The following is a 22,869-nucleotide window of genomic DNA, read 5'->3' as shown; positions in this document are numbered from 1 at the left end:
TAGAAGAATATGAATTGCTCATGAGGCCCACATAAATTAGAAGGCAGTGGGAAAATCCAAGTTCAAAACGAATTCCCTTCTCATGTCGACCTGCCAAGGGGTGAGGAACCTTGAGAAAATGTGCATTCCGATTCAGCAAATAAGTGTAGGGTGTCCTTTCAGGAAACTTTGCAGATTCTAACAGGTTGTCTGAAAAATAAACTACATTACTTTGATAGTGATGGTGATGCGGGATTCAAATGTTGGCTGCATGGCTTGTCGGGTGGTGCGTTATCCTGGTGGCCTCTCATCTGACATGTGTTTTTGTACGTACAACATGTACATGTACAGCTGACCTAAGATCATTTATGTACCAGTCCATTGCTCTGTTTTTACAGTGGCTGTAAATTACATGTGGGCTGCATTGCTACTATCTTCACAAATTTACTTGAGCAAACTTGCGTAGAATTTTAATTACTGTCGCTTAGGCTACACTGTAAATTAAATTATTTCATATTTTTTCTGTGAGACAAGCTTAGTATGTCTTAATGTCTAAATGACTAAATGTAATGTGAATTCTAAGTGCCACAAAGACACATTTGATAGACATTTGATGGAGAAGCTGCAAACTTAACAGAAAACATTTTTTAAAGCAGCAATAATCCCCTGAATCCGCTTTACATTTGTCCTTTTCTTTTCCTTATTCTCCGACCCCACAGGTCTTGACTATGTATGTCTCACCAGCGCTTACCGTTCACGCTGTACGCTGTTGAATCATTGAAATGTACATTGTGGTGATGTTAACAGTGATGTTGCTACCATTCACAAGGTGCATTGTAGTTCGACCCAATACCAGTAGTCACCCGCCCTATTTCTTTCTTCTTTCCGTCTTTCCCTCCCTCCCTGTTTCTCTCTCCCTCCCTCCCGGTCTATCTCTCTCCCTCTCTCCGTCTCTCTCTCTCTCTTCCTTCCTCTAGGCCGGTGGGCCACATACCTCAGGGCGCCACACTGACCGTCAACACCAACCCTAACATCAGCATCAAGTCGGAACCCGTCTCACCCAACCGCGACCGGAGCACTCCGTCCTCCACGGCCGGCGGAGCGGGCGGAGGAGGGCAGGGCCTGGCGTCCTATCCAGGCTCCCTCCGCCTGGAGCCCGGCGCCCAGGGCCGCTCACCGGTCGACAGCCTGAGCAGCAACGGGAGCTCGTACGAAGGGAGCGACCGCGACGACGGGACCCAGCAGGGGCAGGCTCAGAACCAGGCCAGGGGCCCACCACAGGACTTCCACCACCAGGCAGGTGCGGCTGCCGCCATGGGGCTCCTGAGGCCCTCGTCAACAGAGCAGCAGCAGGAGCAGGAGGGGGCCAACGTCAAGAGGATGAGGCTGGACGCCTGGGTCACATAAAGAGGCTCCGGCGTCGAAAGTGGAGGACAGAGTCATGCTCATGGCTTGTGTACATGCCCCCCTCCTCCCTACTGTCTATCTCTAAACACACACACACACTTCTGTCATCTACCTAGTTACCGTCCATTTAGTTGAGTCAATGCTGACCTCACTCCACCTCATGCACAGACACACGTACACACAAGCATGCTCACAAACACACTAGTTCTCTCACGTGTATACGTTGACACCAATTTGCACTATAAAAGAAAATGTGCATATAATTGTGCTCTATCGTACACACACCAACACCAGGACACCCAAGTGGCGAGCCACCGAACCAGGGATTATATTAAATAGTTTGCTGGAAGGGACAATAATGGACTCAAAGTGGGATATCTGGTTATTTCTGGGTTGATTCTCATTGTCTACATTTTTAGAGAGTGAGTCTTGATATCTGACGTTGGTTTTTGCTGTGTCTTCTCTCTTCAAACTCCAAAACATATTAACTCACTCCTGACTGTTTTGTCAGACACTTGTTTGGCGTCTACCATAGGTCTCTTCCTAGTACAGCTGCACTGCTCTGTTGTGAAACAGTATGACAACCAAAATGAATCCACTTCTTTGTACCTGCCCGACGATGGCTGTATTGTATAGATAGATCCAGCTTTTTTATGTTTTTGTAAGAGTACAAGACTTGGGTGATTTTTTTTTTTCTCTCTTTGGAACTATTTTCTCTATTTTTTTTTGTCCTGTCTGACTGTTCACTGTCCATTAGTCATTACCTTTGGAAATTTGGATTTTTTATGTCCATTTCATTTTTAAAACATTCTTTCATGCTAGGTGAACAAGAGTCCGTTTAAAAAGACAGGGGTGGTGTAAGGTATTCTTGTTTTGTTTTTATACCAGCAATTCAATCGGAACCATGCATATACCAGTACATTATACAACATCCTATAGTACCTTACTGAGGTAAAAAATTTATAAACATAATAAAACTTCAATCAGGGAAGGGCTGTAAGAGCTCGATAGCATATACTACAACCTATCTGCCATGTCAACTTGACAACTCAGATGCTGAGTGTATTTGGTGTGTGGAGTGTTTTAAATATTTATTCAGAATGTTTGTGTGTGTTTGTACCCTCTCGACTTTGCTATTTCAGATTACATTCTATCACTAACTCATACATTGAAACCCACCTACAGACAAACAGACTGAAATTGTATTTTTGTTAAACAATGCCTCTGTTTTGGAAGGCTAACATTCGGGTGATATAAAGAAGGGGACAGGGGGGAACCATGTATATAAGCAGTTTGTTTTCAGTTTGTAAACCCTTCTATATGGCTTTTATATAGCAGGGACAGCATTATTTAAAGGCAAACACGTAAAACATATACAGATATATATATTTAAACAGCTTCAGACAGTAGCGAGTAAAGGTAAACCTGCATCAGACGCAGAGAAAAAGATAGACAGGGATTGTACATAGAAATATATGTTCACATATATTCGGCAGGATGTCCCTGCAGCTGTTGATGTGGTGATTCTCAGTGGATCTGTCTTTCTATTTATGTGTATATAGTTGTAATATGTTACCAAGCCAAGAGAGGGTGTTGGAGAGGCAGAAAGGGAAGTCATGTTGAGTCTGACGGTTGTGTGAGTATGACTAGTACTCTGAAGGAGCGCACTTTAATCCCCCTGAAACACCTCCTATGCCCCCTTTAAAAGCCAGGGAGTCCTCGAGAAGGGGATAGTAATGTCCAGATGTCACACACACACACACACACACTCATTCAAAGGAGCCAGCCAAGAATCCCTCTGTGAGTCCCTGCTCAAATGACATTTCTTTCATAGAGGAGCCTCTGTAGAACTCAAGCCATGTATTTGTATTGAATAGACTAGACTTAATAGCTCACATTTATCAAAAGTTTTATATAATCATAAGGGTATAATATGAAATGGTTTTCTGTGTGTTATGTGGATATTGTGATTGAAGATGGATGAGTAATTCTCAGAAATGGTCTGAATGTTTTGTAGTCCATAATGTAGGAATGATGTGAATTTGGAATAGCGGTTAAGTCCGTTGTAGAAATCACAAATATACACAATCCATCAGCTCTTAAAGTATTATGAAAATTCAATTTTGTCAACGGTTTGAGGTACTGACAACATATCTAGTCTGTAAGTTTAAAGCCAATCTTGCATAATTTTGGCCCTCATGACCCCATACATCATCCGTCCTTACTGAAGGTCTACGTTGCTACATAACATATTATCAGAAATTTCACAACATGAGGTCATTTGCTGTCTGATTTCTTCTTCAGTCTCCCCCTTGATCATACTATATTTTCTATTTCAGTGCCACGCAAATATACAGTACACATACAAACATAATCTGTGTATTCTTTTGAATGTTCTTTTTTTATTGTTGTTGTTGGGCTTGCTCAGCCCAACTCTTCTACTCATGGGAATCTAGGTAGTTTGACAGAGGGAGAAAGAGCATAAAAAGGTATTTCAGTGTGTATACTCACACAGGTTCAGACTATAAGACTGTTGTGTCCTGAGCTTTGAACAAAATTGTTTGAAAAAAAAAAAAAATGTTATAGCTAAGGTCTTGAATAGGGCTACACAAGCCACGACAATGTGTTACATTAAGTTAAATAATATGGTGGAAGAAAACTGATAGGAAAGGGGGTTTGTTAGGTAGGGAGTTAGGACGTTAGCTGTTTGGTCAAGCGAGGTGTAAAAAACCCTAACGTGTCTCAGATCAGCACTAGGGGTAGCTGTAATCAAAACGGAAAGACAATCTTTATGATAATAGTAAACCTGCGCCCACATATTTCCCATGTATAACAATGTTTAGAAAGTTTCTCTCACTTTCCAGTGTTAATTTGTGCTGGTGACAGTTCTATTGTCTGTTTTTATTATAACTGTTCTGTAAAGATTGCTATTATTACTATAATTTGTATTATCATCACTATCCTGGCCATTATCAATGGTCTTTTTAATGATGATATAGAAATGGCAATTTTACTTTCTGCGGTTTTTGTGTAGGTTAGACATCTGGTTTTATTTGAATTTTATTTTATTCTATATAAATATTATATCAATATATTTATATTTGATTAAAATTTTTGTTTTGTTTTTTCTTCAAAGGGTGTTACTAATATTGCACGATTTTGTGACATAAAACAAAACAACCATAGTAATGTTAGGGTGACAGAAGGAGACAGAAACAAGTTGAGTATAACAACCAGTTTGATGCTGCAATTTTTTGTTATATGTACAAACATTTGCGTACACGTGGTAAAGTGGCATTTAAGTCACATTTAATTTATTTCTGACCAGACACATAGATGTCAATGCATGGGCGTAAAACAAGAAAAGAATGAATCATATAGGAAATACATACGAAGTGTAATATCAATAAGAATATACATCACACAGACATAAAATAGAAATTGAGGAAAAATGTTTAAAATAAATTATAGCTAATATATTGTGTTCGGCTAGTCTGCTTTTTGTTGTAAAAAGTTATTTTTGTTTTGTTTTTTTGAGAATGATATACAATTTGTGTATATTTTCATAAATAAAGTATGCACTGATATGTTATTACAAATTCTATACTGCTTTTACAAAAAAGTGTTTGTTATTGTACCAAAGTATCCATTTGTCCCTTCTTACCCAACCCCTTTTGCGTATGTTTTACCGTATTTTATATATTAAATAGACAAGTTGACCTACAAAAAGGTTTGAGTATTTATGTGCCTATTATCAATTTCTCATCAGCTATATATGTTTTACAGCTATAAATATGTACAATGGATTGATTAAACATTGAAGTGAAATGCAGTGTTATGTTTTCACCATAAGATGTCACCATAACGGCTAAATAATGGATTGGGCTATATATCGCTGATGCCCAGATTTTTGGGATATTATTCCCATATCCTACAATATATATCCTTATCGTATTCACACATCATCCAATAGTGAATATTTTTTTCCCAAAATGTTTTAACAGACTCCTGACAGTTTATTCATGACATAACCAATTTGGATGATGTTTCTAAAATGGCATGGACTTTCTCTTGAGAGAAAGAGGGTGAGTTATAAATTATGTTTGTCTATTCATTGCCGAGCATATTCTTAAAACATGAACCTGGTCTTTCTTTACATTTTAGTTGGGAGATTTCCAGTGAATCCCTCTGTCAGGCCTGCTTTAAAAGCAAGCTATATGTTCTAGATGTAGAGAAATAGAGAGACATTTGAGTAGGGGCAACATGGTTAGAGTTAATGTGGTGTTACTCATTCTCCTCCAGGCCATTTGACCTCAAAGTCAGCTGGGTGGGTCAGCTGTTTTGTTCTGTGCAGCCTTTGAGCTTATGTTTTAGACAGGCCCACACACTTCTGTCTCAAGTGACAAAGGCCACCTGATCAAAACTGACCAGTCTCTGACAACTGTCTGTCGCAGGAAACTTCCTATGAAGACAAAACTGTACATGTCGGCAACAAGGTGATGTGTGACTGGTATTGGGTCAGTACAATGAACCCTGATAGTCTTCATAGTTGGAAATGGATCAATCACAGTTTGATAATTTCCCCCAAATAACCACCACAGTATATTTATCTGTGTGGAAATGTGTTTGGTATCGTGGGTGTGGGCCTCAGATGGATGGACAAGGGTGCTGCATATTTGCCCTGGCAGCATCGCTGGTGACTGGTGACAACAGTTATATCTGTTCAACTTGTGGTCAGAAACAATTCTAACAATCGTGTATGGGAGAATGAGTCATACATTCTCAGCTGATGTGATGGAACCACAGTCTGCTAGATCGCTTTTATACACATTTTCCTACTCTATAGCGACAGTGTTTTATTTTATTCTCGAATAATACATAGTGAGGTACCGATCCTAAAATATACACTTGTCTTTGCGTTACATGGAATCATCCCTTCGTCAGTTGAGTTGTCCAGGTACTCCATCACATACATGACAGGTGGAGTAAATCAATGAAGAAGAGATAATGGATGGCAGATGGCCGAGGAGAGCACACCCACAAGTGCAGACTGCCGGGACAGTTGTGAATCCTCCCCATTACTTAACACAGACAGAGTGCTGGGAGTGCCCGAGCTGGAACACAGCTACTTGGCAATGCTGAACAATTAGGCCTCTTGCTTCAGATTGGCCTTTTCATCATGAGACTGTGTTGGACATACAATAAGGAGTAGGTGTTCCCTGGTTTAACCTTCTGTCATGTCCTCAAGTCCATTCACTGTCTTGTGTAATACTTATACATCACTGTATACTGTTTGCATTGTTTGTTAAAGTGAAACACTTAACAAAATGTTTCTTTTTGAAAATGTATGGGAACAAACCATTTGTGTATGACCATTCATGCTAATACTAAAACTGCTCTATGCTACTTGTTATTGGTGGAGTTGTTTATAACATCTCTTGGCACCTCCCTACTGTCCATCCCCAAACCTATATTGATGCAATTCAATAGGTGGTTCACACAGTCAGTACCACTGACTGAACAATCTGAAATCAGAAATCGTAGTCAGAGAAGGTAGAGAACAAGAGCATGGGAGACAGCAGTCGTCTTGAGATTCCAGCACCCTGCTCTCCTCTAGAAGAATAGAACTGTGGTTTTACTTATTCAGTCTCTTACTGGGTAGATTTGAGGAGTGAGCAGGCAGAGGGAGCTAAAATAGCTGTCATTGTTCTGAAAACTGACAATGAATGATCAAATGAATGGGGAAAGAGGTCCGTGAAGCGGGCAGAGAAGCAGGGGTAGATGAGGTCATCCATTGTGCCTTGTTTGGGTATTTTTCCTCTCGCCTTCCCATGGGATGCTTATTTGTTAGTCAGGATGTGCTTTGTTAGCTAGTGTGCTCTGACGGCAGTGAAGCTTTGCCAAACCTAGGCATGTCAGACTCCCCCTCACAGCCACAGAGCCTTCCTCGCTTTATAGTTTTCCTCACTTATACATTTTAGACATGCAAATGACCACATCAGTTTTTAGGGATTGATGCCTCTTGAAGTCAGATTTTCCTATTTGAAAATAAACACACTAGTGCCCCGAGGGAAGTTTAAAGAGATGATGACAGTTTTTAGTTTTAAGTCTATTGGAATGTTATGTTGTATTTATTTTATTTATATATTTATTTATACATATTTATTTAAAATTGACTCCTTCAGTAAAGATCAAACAACCACCCCGCGGAAATATAGATGAATGTTATCGGGATATTTGATTTCAGTGATTTCAAACAATGCTAAATAAAACAGGAATATAGATTTTCACAATGTCTTTATTAATGTAAAAACATGTTATCATAAATAACAGCAATACATTTAGACACTCAACAAAAGAGTATGTAATATGTAATCCTGCTGAAATTGATTAATTAATGGATGTTGCTAGATCAACAAACGTCCTGCCAGATGTTCTGTTCTTGAGCTTTGACTGATTTGCATCTATTTGTATAATCATGCAGAAATTGGACAACAGATTATTTAGATTATTTTACTTTTTAGAAGCCTTATACGTTCCTTCATTTGGGATCGACCAAAGAAATCTTACCCCAAGCATGCACTGAATTTTTCTGAATTTTTTCTTTGATCAATGCAATACAGTGGGAAAGGGAAGGGTACACAAAGTGGTGAAAACTGAGAACAGGCTACACTGGCTACATTGAAACATTACCTACATCAAAAATCTCACAGGATTTTAAAAATTGAGTAGTAGGCACTGTGGGTGTGCACCAAGGCATTGTTTTGGTTTTTGAAACAGCTGAATGACATGGCACATTTGATCCCCATCGGAAATTGACAGTCCAATACTAACATGTAACATTTTTTATTTTATTTTCAGTTCTAAATAATTCTTCTAACTACACAATTAACTAAAGTGTTCCTTCTTTTCATTACCAAAGTTTCCAATTGTTTCAATTCTTATTCTTCTCCAGATGACCAAGAGTCCACCCCTTCCTCCTCAGAGTCCTCCCCTTCAACCACATCTCTACACAGCTGCTGCTTTGCCAGTGGAAGCCTTTGTTCCTCTTCTTTATAAAAAACAGGAGCTTTTGGTTCATCGGGTTCCATGTCAGTGTTACCATTTGCTACCTTGAGGTTTTCCAGAGTTTCCCAGGCTTCGCTGTCACCAAAGGTTAGGTTCTGATTAGATTGCTCCGCTTCTCTGTCATTTAAGATATCCGGTTGATGGGTGGCCCCTGTATCCTGGGAGGAACTCCAGAGCTCATTCTGCACACTCGAGCTAAAAAAGCTGCGAGTACCTTCACGCTTAGTTGTAGGTTGTTCCTCAGATTTCTGAACTTGGAAGATGTCACATTCATCTGTCATTTTATCAGGCGATTCAGACTGAACAACACAAATGTCCTCCACTTCTCCTCCTGCCTCACACTCTGGAATAATGTTTTTTGTATCTTGTGTATGGCTTTGAGATTGTTCTACAAATCGATCCCTAGATTGCAGACGTTTGTTTGGACTCTCGAGGAATTCCCATGCTTCTGTTTGAGGATGTCCTTGATCTGTGGTCCAATCAGAACATTCCATGGGATGGTCTTGCAGACCACTGAAGGGTTCCTCTGTAGGAAGCTCCAGGTTTTGGAGAGGTACTACCACGTCTACCAAGTTTTCTGGATGTGGATATTTTACTCTTGCAATTGGCTGAGAGCATTGGCTAGCGTTGGATGACTCTTCATCACCATCTGAACTATTTGAGTTGTTAAGGTTGTCCTGTCTTTCAGGCAAGTTATTGAGTTTGCTGGTGATTGAATCCTCTTCAATGAGGTCCACAGGGGTTTGAATAGATAGGTTTTGTTCATCTCCATCCATTTTCCATTGCTCATTAAACACATTGCCTTGATCCGGAACTTGTGTCCTGTCAGCAGAACTTTCTTGGACAGAATCGTATTCATATGACTCATTTAGATGCATGGAGTGAGTCGAAGGTGCAGTCTCCGGATCAATTTGCTCTAAACCCTCAATTTTTAACATGTCAGTTGTGTTTGCCTTGACGCGTTCAGTCTGTTCCGCTCCTTCAGCAGTATGCTGTTGAAATCGGGCACTGTAAGTGGATATGGACAGGACCTCCAGTTCCTTCTCAACCATTTTGTCGATGCCTTCTTCATCATAGTGCTCCAAAGAACGTGATGTAGACTCACCACGTTCTGTGAGTTCCTCTGTTTCATCGTCCGATTGGTCTTCGGCATCTCTCAAGATCTGATCTGCATGCTCACCGATCCCTGGTGTGACATACTCCCCAGCTTGGCCAGAGATCATACACTCTGTCTGAGGGTTGTCCCTGTTATACTCTTCATCCAAGGTTTCCCCTACGGCCTCTTCACACAAGTCCTCCATGGTTCCAAATCGTTTGGATTGACTTTCGCCCCAGGCATCAGTCCCTGCCTCCCCGACCTTCCGGCCTTCATCACAGTCACTGGACTCGCTCTCTTCAATGTGTGAGGCCTGGGTGTTGGCATCTGTCTCGTCACTCTTGTAGCGAATCAGAGGCCGCGTGTCGGCCAGTGTGTTATCCTGTGCATAGCTGTCACATTCCAGCTCAGTCCTCCATGAACTAGAGGCATTTGGAGAGTCGTCGTCATTTGCTTTCTCTGGGTCTTTTTCCTCGTCTTGATCGGTGTCCGTGAGTTCCAGGGTCATATGAGAGTCTTGGTGTATTAATGAGTCAACCACATTCTTAATGTCTAGTTCCTCCTGCTCTGGTGCCGATACGTACTCTCCCAGAGCGATACGTTGGGTTTCCCTTTCATCATTTTCAACATTCATGTTTTCTTTCTTCCCTGGGACGTTTCTTTCCATTACTTGATCCCATGTATCCATTTCATCCCCATCCGAATAAACTTTGTCTTCCAAATGTTCCTTGTGTTTCCAAGACCTACATTCTTTACTGGCCTCTGTTAGGCCCATTGGTCCAGTCTCCTGATAATGGAACTCCTCATGCAGTTCTGTTGGCTGGTTGAACATGGTTTCCTCTGTCTGACTCTCAGAGGCTGGACTGCTTGTGCCGGTCTCAAGTGTCGGTTCCATCACTGCTTCAGTTTCAGATCCTGAGCTTCCATCGTTCATCCATGCCGCTTCTTCGCTCTCCGTTCCAGGACCTTCGTGCCATGCATGTATGGGAGAAACTGGAAGGTCAAGTTGAGGTCCTTCTTTTTCACCAGGCACCTTGGGAGTTACCTCATTCAAGTTGTCCTCTGGAAAGGAAAAAGGCCCCTTTGGCTTTGTAACAGGACACTCTGTTTCAAGGATTTCTCTGGGGTTAGTACATTCTTCAGCATCATCACTAAAGATTGGTTTCCCAGTTAGGTGAACCAGGTGACTTATAGACACAACTGGTTGTACTGCGGACAGCCCATCACTGTTCCTGTTTTCCCCCTCCTCTCTGTCCTGTGGAAGGGGTTCGTTCCGGTCAGATCTGGCCGATTTGACATCCACCTCTATCTCTTGCTCATTGGGCGAAGACAGCGGTTCATTGTAGCTGACTTCTTTACTGACTGTTTGGGGCCTGAATTGGACAGAACCTTGTAAGACTTTTGGGTAAGCTGACCTCCCATAGGCTGGTCTGCTAACATCAACCTGCTCTTCTTTTGCCTTCAGAGAACTCTTGTGCGTTTCACTGCACGTCACACTTTTTGGAGTTGAGATTGATGTTATAGAAATGATATTAGTCTTGGATCTAAGGGGTGCTGCCGGAATTGATGATAAAGCCCCGTTTCTGTGACTAGATAATGTCTGAATCTGTGAGGTTTGCTTAACCCCTCGAGGACTGGGTCGAGGATCTGCAGATAATAAAGGCAAAACTAGTTAGTTTATATGACAGACTTAGTAGGCTTGAGTGACAATTACACAATGTAAAAAGGTATACTTTAAGAATAGACATTGACAGTCTTTTTTACGGTGCCAGAAGACATACAACAATGCATTAATTTCAGTTTACACTGTAAATCTCATGCCCAATTCAAAAAACGGTGTCTCCAAGGCAGTATTAGGAAATGAGTAATGGAGAGATATTGATCATGACTTCTATCTCCTGAAGTCTGAGTTACCGGAAAGCATTGCCATATGGCTCAATGACCTTTGGGGACCCTCTTAGTTGGCTTTCATTACATAGCCAGCCAAAGTGCCTATCTCAGCCCTCTACTCAGACCATCCCCCATAGTCTTTGTGGTCTAATGTGATTCTGTCTAGTACTGTAGAAGAATGAGTGTCCTCTATTATGATAATGACTCCTTTAAGGATATACTACATGTGATGAAGCAGCAAATGGGAGGACTGTCTAAAGGGGTTGTACAGTAAATCACACTTCAATATTACGGCTAGGACAAGAGCATTAATATGGATGTGTCTCTCTGATTTACAGTATGCAATGAATATTATTTACCTGTGTTGCAAACACTCCTTGGTTGATGTTTTGCGACTTCTACTTTAAGGCTTTCACTGTCCAGTAAAGCTCTGATGAGAATAGAGGGGAGACAAACATAAAAAGCAGGCAATATTGCAGACATTATTATCATGAAAAGATTAATACATTGTAACGCCTGCAGGTTTATTGTGACACTAAATGATTTAATTTAGCAGGAACTATTCTGCAATGATGCAGAGCTGACTTGGTGTGAGGGGAGTGAAGAAGGGCTTTTGTTGTAATTGAACAACCAGAGTAAGCTCAAATCTCTTGTTATGGAAATGAGTGACATTGTCATTGTCATACCATCTGCAGCACACAATCCTATACCATCAATACCCTCCACACACACACATACACACACACAGACAAACACACACTGTCTGCACACAAGGACACACACAACCTCTGACAACCCCAAACATTGGGGCAGGTCAAGCAGCTCAAATAGCACTATTGTAACTCATTGATGTGGACTGTGCCCATTCCAACACACATTTGAATTAGTACCTCTTATGAAACAACTCCCATCAGAAAATGCACACATGATTGTTAATTCCAAAGATGTACTTTGTTGGTAGTTGAATTGTGTAATAGATTCCCTTTTTGACATGTTGTCACATCCAATATTATAAATATGCAAAAGAAAAAGTTTGTAAAATTGTGTGCTGAAATATGAACTTGATGAATATAGCAAAACTAATATTTAGTTTCTCACACTCATTCCTTCCCCCATTCCTGTTACTCTAGAGTCCCATAGCTCCTAAATTATTTCTTCTTGTGTGTCTTGGGGTCAATACTGTGAGGAGAGGATGAAGGGGGAGGAAGAAGGAGGGAGATTGAAATGGAGACAATGTTTGTGTTTGTGTGTCTGTGTGCAGAGAGAGGGAGATAGAGAAAGAAAGACAGACAGAAAGAGAGAGACAGAAAGGAGGCGCCACGATAGACATCCATATAAAATTACCCTGCTTAAGACAGCAGCTGAGATTACCCTTTTCAAAAGGCCGACCTTTCATCCAGAGTACTGCGACCACTTGGACAAGAGACCATGGACATCCCATGTTCTCACTGGGGGAGGGGCAGGATGTAACGTTTGGTTTGCAAGTTAAAAGCTATGTCTGAATGGGGTCGGTTGGACATTTAAATCTGTTTTGAAATGTCAGGAATGAAAGGTTCAAAAGAATTGTCTAAAAAGTGATTCTGGACAATTTAGTTAGTCTCACTGGAAACAAGATGAAAATGTGAGCATGGACAGACATCCAAAATATTCTTAAATGATTAAAACCTCAAAACCTGAGAACGTAAAAAAAAAACTTGGGTATTGATGCATATGTCTTTTTCTATTAACCTAAACCCATAGTGGCTATGGGAGGAAATCACATCTACTTGATTAAGTGATGTTTACTAGGTGATGTTAAACGACATGATTTACTATACCTGTACGTGACCACCTCCAGCCCTAGTGACATCTTCATCTGCAGCAGGCCTCTGCTGTTCATCAGCAACTCATCGATCTGTTGTCCCAGCTCCACCTTCTCCACTTCCAATGCTTCCAGGTGGGCCTGCAGAACAGAAACGTAAGGAGGAAGTGAGGCGACAAATCATCGGAGATTAGTAGCACACACAACAATTCTGAAATCCCACATCTGACCAATGAGTTGACAACAACAATTACACTTCAACTTTGTACCTTCAAGTAACCTGTAAGTTTTACTGCTCATACCTGAAGTTGTTGGAACTCTTGGGTCTGCTGGTATCTTTGTTGGACCACTCTCTTCTCCAGGTACTGCTTTAAATCCTGGGATGAGGCTAGTTCTATCTCCAGGGCCTGAAGTTTCATCTGGCTGTCATTCTTCTCCTGGCCCACCTGTGCCAATCGGGTCGAAGCTTGACTCAGCGACTCCTCCAGACGTGCCACCTGACCCTCATACGCCTCGGTGGCTTCCTGCCACGCTCGAGCAGCCGTCTGGGAGTAGCCGTCCCTCGGGTCCAGGAGGCCTAGTAACTGGGAGTCCGCTTGGGCTGGCATGGGCGACGCTGTGGGTCTGGCATGTGCTAGCGTCGCGTGCAAGTACGCCACGTTCTCTTCGTGGGTTTGTGTCTGGGAATTGAGCTCCATCTCAAATTGTCTGACCTTCTCCTTCAGCCAGATCTGAGCCCTTCTCTCTTCCTCCATCTCTTTTTCGCTCTCCACCAGCCTCTTCCTAGCCTCCCCGTGGGCGCCTGCGACCTTCTGCCTCTGCAGGCTCAGGCCTCGGAGCTCCTCGCCCAGGCTCGCTATCTCCATCTCCACTTGGACCTTTTTCCTCCAGGCCACCTCCACCTCCAGTCTCGCTCCATACAGCTCGTTCTCCAATTCCTCCCTGCGTGAGGCGTCCTCCTTCCCATTGTGCCTCAGGTGCTGGACCTCCTGGCGGAGCACCTCGTTCTCCTCCTCCAGCAACCGGACTCGGCCCAGGTAGGTCCCCAGGCGGCTGTTGAGGTTGAGCATCTGGTGCCTCTCCTCATCCAGTGGGGTGTGGTGGGAACAACGGGTGGTGTGACGCTCCATGTCCTAAAACAACAATACAGGTGCAATAAAAGAGAAAGAAGAAGATGGTGAGGGGTTAATTCTACCCTCTCTCCAAGCTTGAGTCTTTGTAGATGTGTGTGTGTGTGTGTTGCTACCGTGAGAGGCTCTGTCTCCTGAGCACTAGCGAGAGACACTCCTCACACACTGGATGTAATGCAGGGGGAGGGCCGATAAAGGGAAGGAAGGACGAGGATAGGGGGAGGAGACCAAGGGAGGGCTGTGATGTCGTTTCAGGTTTAACCCTCGCACTTCTATAACGTCTTCTTCTTCTGTTTATTTTGTCTGCCTTCGCGGTGTGGATTAAACACAAAATGTCCTATTTGTTCAAATATAGACTTTACATATGTCTAATATCTAATAAAGGAACTCACCTAACTGACTTGCTTGTACTAAGTATTTCTGTTTCAAACCTCTTGCTTTACACTGATATCGAAGATTTATATGTACAGAAAAGTTTAATGTATAAATGTAAGTGGTTGAACATTATTGCAAAAAAGCAGGTACCATTCTACAGGCTTCTACGTGCCTTGATAGGGGTGCTTCATGTTACAGCAACGGTTCCATTTTGAACTCACTACCTCTTTCCAGTGGCCATCTTGCATATTTGCAACAAGAGAACTTCCAGACAGGATACCGTATGTATGTCATAGGAATTAAGCCATAATAGGATTGCAAGATTTGGAATCCTTTAGATTTTAGTGTAAATAAAGTGTGTTCAGATTGTTTGTCAATCTGGGGAAAGACAAGATGAAGCAAATGTTGACACAATATATGTTTCCTGTGGCAAGGTCATTCATAACCGATTAGACTGATTCACAAATCTATAGTGATCACAAGAGTGTGTACTGTACCTATCACACAAATTCGTGAGTTTGAGTAAAAGGTCAAATGAAAGTATGAAACAAGTGCCAATTTTGTCGTCAAATATACATTAATTACCGGCAACCAACACATATTACACAAACCAACCATATTTATCTATCCTACTGTTGCATCAACTCTGAGGAGTACTTTCAACAACTGTGGTTGGTCACATGTAACTAAAAAGCAGAAGTAGAGCAGAGGTACAAATATGGGGCAAACAAACGTAGCTGGAATCATCACTTAACCATCAGCAGAGTAGGTGTGATTTTCAATCTCCTACAGCAATTTGACAAACTTATATTAAACTTTAGGCAAAGCCTGCTGGTCTATGGGAGACAGGACTGTTTCTACAATGGACGAAGAGTTGAATTATGCCACCATACATTTCAAATCTCCAAATATTCATATTCAAAAACGTGAGTCTTGCCTATATTTCTAGTATTCATAGCTAAATGTTTTGTTTATGAGCAATACTGGATACATTCAAGAAATTGAACATGTACAAGAAAACATCTAAATATTTGACAGGATTTAACTATCAATGTCTCACCAATCCTAACTTACAAACTGAAGCAAGACACTGAAATACTGCTTACATTACGGTTCTGTTTGCTGTATATCAGATGACAAAGAAAAGGAAACTATATATTCAGATATAAAGGTGAAGGAAAGTGTACTTGATCAGACAGCTACTCCAGAAGGTAAGTTTTCATTGGATAAGTTAATGATAGATATCTGAGATAACCATCTCATCTATAATCATACAGTAGTTTAACAACTAAAACCATAAGTGTAGTCACAAAAAACAACAGTACTGTTCGTTGAGCATGAACAGTATGAAATCCTGTAATCATTTATATCTCCCTCAGGGAATGAGAAACCCACTTCCCATTGTCAGCCGGTCAGAATAATGGGATTGTGTCTTGGCATTCTTTGTTTTTTGTTGGTAATAGCCAATATTGCCCTCAGTGTCTACTGTAAGTATAACTCAATATGTATATATTTTATCACAATTCCACGCCCCCCCCCCCCCCCCCGACACCATATATAATGAAATACATTATTTTATTTCTAAATAGTCAGAGCTGTCATTGCTGAGATCAACACAAAATTGGTGAGTGAACTAAAATGGCTAAGTAAGTAAGTAAGTAAGTAAGACTTTATTTATATAGCACATTTCATACAAGAATTGTAGCTCAAGGTGCTTTACATAAAATTAATAAAAACAATAATACAAGTGATAAACAAGAGAGAAAACTGCTTTAAACATGCATCTTAAAAGTAACATATACATTTGGTTCACCCCTGGTCTGTATATATAAAACCATACACTCTGTTAACAGATCCTTTCCCCAGGTCAAGCGTATGGGCCGTATTCTCTGTTAACAGATCATTTGCCTCAGATCAAGAATAAAGATTGTTTTACATAGTTGTTTAAATACTTCACGCGACCAGAGTTCTTGTACGCTATCAGAGTTTGCCAACTCTGACCTAGACAAAGTAAAAATAGCAAGTCAAATAATGACCCAAATTTACTAAACCAAGATTCTACAATAATATAACTAATAAAAGTAGGAAAACCCTTTTGAGATAAAATTACTTAAATGCTTCGGTAAAAAGGTAGGTTTTCTAATATACGGTAAGTCATTTCTGCTTGTGGCCAAACAATAATTAATTAAACTAATTGTGTTTTGCAGAGTGATTACAGCAACATCACCTCAGAGAACTATCTTTTAAATGTAGAGCTGGTCAACTTAGAAAGACAGAAACAAGAGTTGTCAAAAGACAGGGATAGACTCAACTGGACTGCTGAGATCGACACAAAATTGGTGAGTGAACTAAAATGGCTAATATAAGTATTTTCTGCTTGTGGCCAACCAGGTCTTTTTAGCCAATAACTAATTAAACTAATTGCAGAAACAAGAGTTGTCAAAAGACAGGGATAGACTCAACTGGACTCTTGAGGTCGTACTTCAGTTTGACAATTTTCCAGTTCATGACTACTGTCCACAGAAACAAGGAAATCCCAAAGGTAAGTCTCCCTTCTTTCAAAATAATCAAAATAATCAAGAAATAGCCTTAAACATCTATTGTTCACTTCATGAAGTCCTTGTTATGCTTTGTGTTGCACAGAGAGAGAATGCAAACCCTGTCGCGATAACTGGATTGTATTTCAGTCTAGTTGTTATCAGTTCATGAATGGGTGGAAGTCATGGTATGGGAGTCAAGAGGACTGCAAATCTAAGAATGCCAATTTGATTGTCATAGAAAGTATGGATGAACAGGTGGGATATATTCACATACCTGTGTTTATTTTTTATCAAACTTGTTATACTCAATGATTACTTCTTGTCTGTAGGAATTCATCAGTAACTACACCAACTTCTATTATGATGCATACCATGGGTACTGGATTGGTTTGAGTAAAACAGAGATGCCAAATCAGAGATGGAAATGGGTTGATGGCAGCAACCTGACAACAAGGTATGAACCTACTTTCACTTGTAAAAATTAATGTACATTTGTAATTGAATATACTGCTGCATTAATACTGACCTGACCTGTATTCATTGACCAACTTAATAAAATACACCTACTTTGCAGTAGCCTAGAAGATAACTCAGATTTATTTTTGCACAGGTACTTCACACCGAGACCCATTGGTTCTAGCGGTGACTGTGTGTTGGCTATGCCACAAAACCACTGGTTTCCCGATATTACACCTTTGACTAACTGGAATACAGCATCTTGCCAAATGAATAACAGATGGATTTGCAAGACTAAGGCATTAATAAAATAGGCTTTTTATTTTTAGTATTGCTGCTATTGTACTGGAGTAGTTTTTTTTAACCTGTGTTGGACTATGGTGATCTTTTATATATGCATGCCTCTGCTAACTGTCTTCGTATGGTGGATACACCATGCTTCACTGCGATTCATTACAAATTGTAAAGCTCTGACTCACCACTGTTATACTCTCGGGTAGGATGGCCTGCTTTGGCCACCCGTAGGCTCTGTCATTGGTACACCTTCATTTATAAGGCAATCCTTGGTCTGCTACCAAACTACCTGTGTGTTTTCATTATGCAGAAAAATGCCAGGCAACACTCCTTGCGTTCTCAGGACTTTTTTATGCTCGCTGTCCCAAATGCCAGAATGGAAATGGGAAAAAGGGCTTTTATGTATTGTGCACCCTTATCATGGAATGTGTTGCAGAGTGATTTAAAACTCAGAGAACTGATACCTCTTACTGCTTTTAAATCTAAAATGAAAGAAATGGAGGCAGGTTCCCCCAAATATCTCAAAATCAATGTTTTTAAATTAATCAGGTTATGTAACTGACTCAAACTTTTTTATTATTTATTTTTTACTTGTCTCATTCTGTGTTCTTCTGTCTGTAACTATGTGTTCTTATGTTGCTGCCTGTATTGGCCAGGTCTCCCTTTAAAAATAGATTTTTAATCTCAATGGGATCTTCCTGGTTAATAAAGATTAAATAAAAAGAGTAAATTAAAAGGCATGAGGCACACAGAACCACAATCCTGCACTATTAGAAAATGTTAAGTTTGTATGGAATTATGTGGAGACTTACACCTAAAAAGTCAATTTAACACGTTACATTTATTCATTCAGGCTATGTTCCAGAGAATTGTACAGTTAACTGTTTAATAAGTATTTAAACCCTTCTCTTCTCTCCCACATTATCAATTAAAGTATCTAAATCTATCATTGGGATGTTGTATCACTGTCGGATATTTATAGGAGTGGAGGGGTCAAACATAATCCTATTGTAAATACTGACTACAAATGTCCTGGAATATTTGTCACCAGAAAAGAAAACTACTTAAGTGATCCATACATATAACAAGTCTCATCTTAAGGTGTATGCTGTCTAATACCCTCATTGACACATTTAAATGGAAAAAATGTGTATCAACTTCAGGGACACAGCTTCAAGTAAACTGATAATTGTCATGAATTGCAATAAATTAATACTTAAATAAAAAAGAGAAGGCAAACAATTTATAATGCAATGGACATTTATGATATTACTTGATAATGCACTAGAAGCTGTAAAGGTACATAAACCAAACACAAAAAAGTAACAAGCTCATGTTTAAAATGTTAAAAATGTTTACAAACTTTTGCCCATCTTTGTCTGCTAACAAGTGCATTACAATAAATATGATGGTAAAACTTTACCTGTAAAAATAAATTACATTTACAGGATACTGCTCAGGTGAGACATGACATAATCTGCTAGTTGTTTCTTTGTTGTGACCTAACAGGCCAACGGTCTGCACACAAGAGGGAACTAAGTCTTTCTATGTGGTTTCAGGTCATTTCCAGGTTCATTGTTAACTTCATCAATTTAGTTCCATGTTCAGTTATTTTCTCTTTTTCTTCCCTTTAAGAGGTGTTTGCACAAGATCTGTGTCCTCAATGATTTTCTCTTCCTTGCATCTTTTCTTTTTCCTCTTAATCTCATCCTCTATTGGTTCAGGGTTATTAGAACTATCCACTTCTATTACAGTGTCCCTCTTCCTTTTTTTTTTTTTGGTAAAACCTCAACAGTTCTGGTTCGGGAGGCTTCCCAGTCATTACTCTCCTCAACCACTGCAATCTCCCCTGTGCTCTTGGAGGACTTTTTTTTCTTCTTCTTTTTCTTCTGTTTGGTGTTAGTCTCTGCATCCGTCTGGTGCTGGGTGTGACTGTCTTCTATTTTCTGGATAGAAGCCTCTTCGGCCTCTTCTGCAGTATTGGTCACTTGAGGGGTGACAGAGGTGTCGTTTCCTAATTTGTTCAAAGTGTCGCTATTCCCCTCCGTAACCTTTCTTTTCTTTGAACGTTTCTTCTTAGTTGTCTGAGCTTCAATTTCATTTTCTATGGGAGTAGGCTTTGATTGAATTGACGTGCTAATGTCCATCAACCCTTCACTGTCACTGTTCAAACTTTTCTTTTTGTTCTTTTTCAACCTCATTTCAAGATTAGTACTTTCAGTGACAATATCATCGGTCGTTATTTGATCTTTATTGTCCTTCCCCTCCTTTCTTTTAGCCTTTTTACGATGGGGCTCCTTAGCTGGTTCCTCCACCACATCTGGGGTTACAGGTTCTGTAGCGGTGGGTGTTGGTTGGTTCTTCTTGCCGTATTTTAACATGAACTCTTGCTCCTGCTGTTCCAGTCTTGCTAGCTTGGCACTCATGGTTAGGCCATGTCTGGCTCCTCTGTTGGGAAACAGAGGGAGGACCAAGTTTAAACGCAGTCTTACTAGTCACCAGTAGGTGGTTCAGGAAATGTAAAATAAATCAATAAAGAATAAGTCTTTAAGTTCACCAGAGAGGAACAACAAATAGCATAGACTGCTAACAATCAACTTACTTGTGAGCGGTGAGCCCACCACAAGCCTTCAAGAGATCAGCGTCCGATAACCTTTGCAAAGAAATTACATGGGAATTGGAACATGATCACTGCACAACAATGTAGCCTAAATCCAATCTTTCCATAAATAACTCCTAAAACTTAGCACGCTTTTATCCAAAGCGGTGTACAGGCTAATGTACAGTTTCTGATTCAATCAGTGATGGGGGTCTTACTTGGTGGTGCTGGAGAGGTCTAGTCTCTGGTCTTCATCGTCAGAGCTGCTGCTGTCATCTGAACTGGAGGACTTTTTCTCTGAGTGTTCTTGTCCTGATAGTAGAGTGGCCGACTAACAGGGGGACACGGATAGTGCAATGGTCAATATGATAGGGTTAGGGTTACATTGTTAGCTTTTGGAAACATTGTTTATTATCTCCTGGGCCAAAGTAATACGTTATGTTACATTTTCCAATTCAACTGAACTTGAGTCATCTGCACTATGAACTGTATAAGGCTATAGCAAAATATGTTCTTTTAATTTTCCATTGCTATTTAAAGGAAAGTTAAGTATTGTACCTTGACAAAGCGTCCATATAATTTGGCTTTGGCCAGCAATGCTTTTCTTGGCTTTTTGTTGGAGATCAAACCTTCCTCATCTTCCTCCTCGATCTTCTTCATCTTCACACCATTCTAAAACAGACAACCATGTCTTAGAATAACTTGTGAACGCACTTACAGTAATTGGACAGATACACATTCTGTACAACAGGTTCGTACCTGGTCCGACTCCACCTCCAGACTGGACGAGGCTTTGTTGAATACATGGTCCCACCAGTGGAAGGTGAACTGCTCGCTGTGGCAATGTCCCACCCCACTCTTATCACATTTCACTTTGACTTTGATTGCTTCTGATATACCATTCTCCTCTCGACCTAGACCTTTACCTGGAGATAGTTTTTTTTTGCCATGGTTAGACTCGTATAAACATGGATATACAGTAGCTGCCCAGGCTGACTATAAGCACGCTAACTAGCCAAGAGGCTGAACGAACACTATTCTCTGTAATAGACTGTTTTCTTAGCTAAAACAGCTGACAACGTTACCTTGTTCCCAGCCATGACGCAGTAGCTGTTGTTCAGCAAATTTCATTCCACGGCTTTTCTCCTGTACAGTTTCAGCCATGTTTATCTGTGAATTACAAATTCAGAATCATTTTTGAGCTCAAACATTTGATGACTGGACTGTAGCCTATCTAGCTTGTTTTAATGAGCAGGTTGGTTTCTTTGATTCGTCTAGTTAGAGAACATGCAAAAACGGTATACGGTGATAGTTGTTAGGATAGTAGAATATAGTTCATTGTGATTTACCTCGCAAAACTAGTTGTAGACAAGCCATGCGGTACAATTAGAAAGTTGACATGACACCGGAAGTACAACGTCGACGTCAAAATACGTCATTTGGGTAACATTCAAAGCAAGTCCTGACTTCACTTGATTGGGCTTCAATTGGATAGCTTAGAATCGCTCAAGAGAAATCTAGCAATCTTATTACATTCAATATAGGCGCGTTGTACATTTACACTCAGCACAAATTCGAGGAGTGTTTGCTTGTTGATAGAATCTAGCGCAGAAAACAGACCGTTCAAACACACGACTAAACGTGGCCGTGTTGAATGTGCCTCACAAAGCCCGAAATCAACTCATTATCGGACACTTTACTGTGGTCCATTTGACTACTAGTTGTAATATCCCATAATAAGTGTATTATTGGCAGGTTGAATACAATGCTTCGTGTTATCACAATTGGGAATGTTCTTCTTGAGGGCTATGAGAGAAGTGGCTTCAGTAAAATATTTCCTTTTTTGTAACGCTGACACTGACCGAGCGTTTTCTTTATCCAGCAGGGGTCATCGAGTGCACAGGAGGTCTTGTAAAGTAATCATAGCCATTTATGCAGGGGTGTAGTTTTGGCTTAAAGGATAGGGGGCGTAAATGAGAAGTGGTGTCATGGTAAGGACTGGCCCATTAGTTTGTTTGCTTTCAGTAATTTTCACATTCCACGCAGCTGTTATTTGCTTCCACATTATTAACACTCAACGTACCGTCTTAAAACGTGTCTTACTTGACTCACTAGTTAGTTTAATTTCAAACCACTTCAACTCGTAGTCTGCAAAGTGGCCTATTGGACAAAATCACACCTGAGTTAAGTGTAATTTAAACTCATGGGCTTTGTGTCATGCCACCTTTTGGGCA

General features: G+C 40.6%; 4 protein-coding genes across 11 annotated transcripts in view; 2 read left to right on the top strand and 2 right to left on the bottom strand.

Annotated features, from left to right (window-relative positions):
- The window catches only part of mef2d (myocyte enhancer factor 2d), a 46,159-nt gene extending 41,032 nt beyond the window's left edge, over positions 1-5,127 (top strand). For all 8 annotated transcript variants that reach the window (XM_062465467.1, XM_062465462.1, XM_062465468.1 and 5 more), the window contains one exon: positions 957-5,127. In XM_062465467.1, the coding sequence (XP_062321451.1) occupies positions 957-1,386 (430 nt within the window). In that variant the 3' untranslated portion in view covers positions 1,387-5,127. The remainder of the gene's footprint in view (positions 1-956) is intronic.
- Positions 5,128-7,666: 2,539 nt separating this feature from the next.
- On the bottom strand, positions 7,667-14,516 carry nes (nestin). The gene is made up of 4 exons (XM_062465461.1): positions 13,544-14,516; positions 13,258-13,382; positions 11,800-11,870; positions 7,667-11,197 (listed from the first exon to the last, which is right to left on the bottom strand). The coding sequence occupies exons 1-4, from the start codon at positions 14,369-14,371 to the stop codon at positions 8,328-8,330; spliced, it is 3,894 nt and encodes a 1,297-aa protein (XP_062321445.1). The 5' UTR covers positions 14,372-14,516; the 3' UTR covers positions 7,667-8,327.
- A 1,053-nt stretch (positions 14,517-15,569) lies between these two features.
- LOC134023382 (asialoglycoprotein receptor 1) lies at positions 15,570-18,742 on the top strand. Its single transcript, XM_062465460.1, has 9 exons — positions 15,570-15,672; positions 15,880-15,957; positions 16,126-16,233; positions 16,336-16,370; positions 16,954-17,085; positions 17,174-17,288; positions 17,390-17,541; positions 17,616-17,740; positions 17,897-18,742. Exons 1-9 carry the CDS (start codon positions 15,585-15,587, stop codon positions 18,054-18,056), a joined length of 993 nt encoding a protein of 330 aa, XP_062321444.1. The 5' UTR covers positions 15,570-15,584; the 3' UTR covers positions 18,057-18,742.
- Positions 18,743-18,858: 116 nt separating this feature from the next.
- gpatch4 (G patch domain containing 4) lies at positions 18,859-22,140 on the bottom strand. The gene is made up of 7 exons (XM_062465459.1): positions 21,985-22,140; positions 21,721-21,805; positions 21,395-21,561; positions 21,194-21,307; positions 20,854-20,966; positions 20,639-20,689; positions 18,859-20,484 (listed from the first exon to the last, which is right to left on the bottom strand). The coding sequence occupies exons 2-7, from the start codon at positions 21,797-21,799 to the stop codon at positions 19,785-19,787; spliced, it is 1,224 nt and encodes a 407-aa protein (XP_062321443.1). The 5' UTR covers positions 21,800-21,805; positions 21,985-22,140; the 3' UTR covers positions 18,859-19,784.
- Between the last annotated feature and the right edge of the window lie 729 nt (positions 22,141-22,869).

The sequence above is a fragment of the Osmerus eperlanus genome, chromosome 7 (assembly GCF_963692335.1).
Source record: "Osmerus eperlanus chromosome 7, fOsmEpe2.1, whole genome shotgun sequence".
NCBI classification, from domain to species: Eukaryota; Metazoa; Chordata; class Actinopteri; order Osmeriformes; family Osmeridae; genus Osmerus; species Osmerus eperlanus.
The sequence above is the reverse complement of the archived record's forward strand: the minus strand, read 5'-3'. Positions and strand labels throughout refer to the sequence as shown.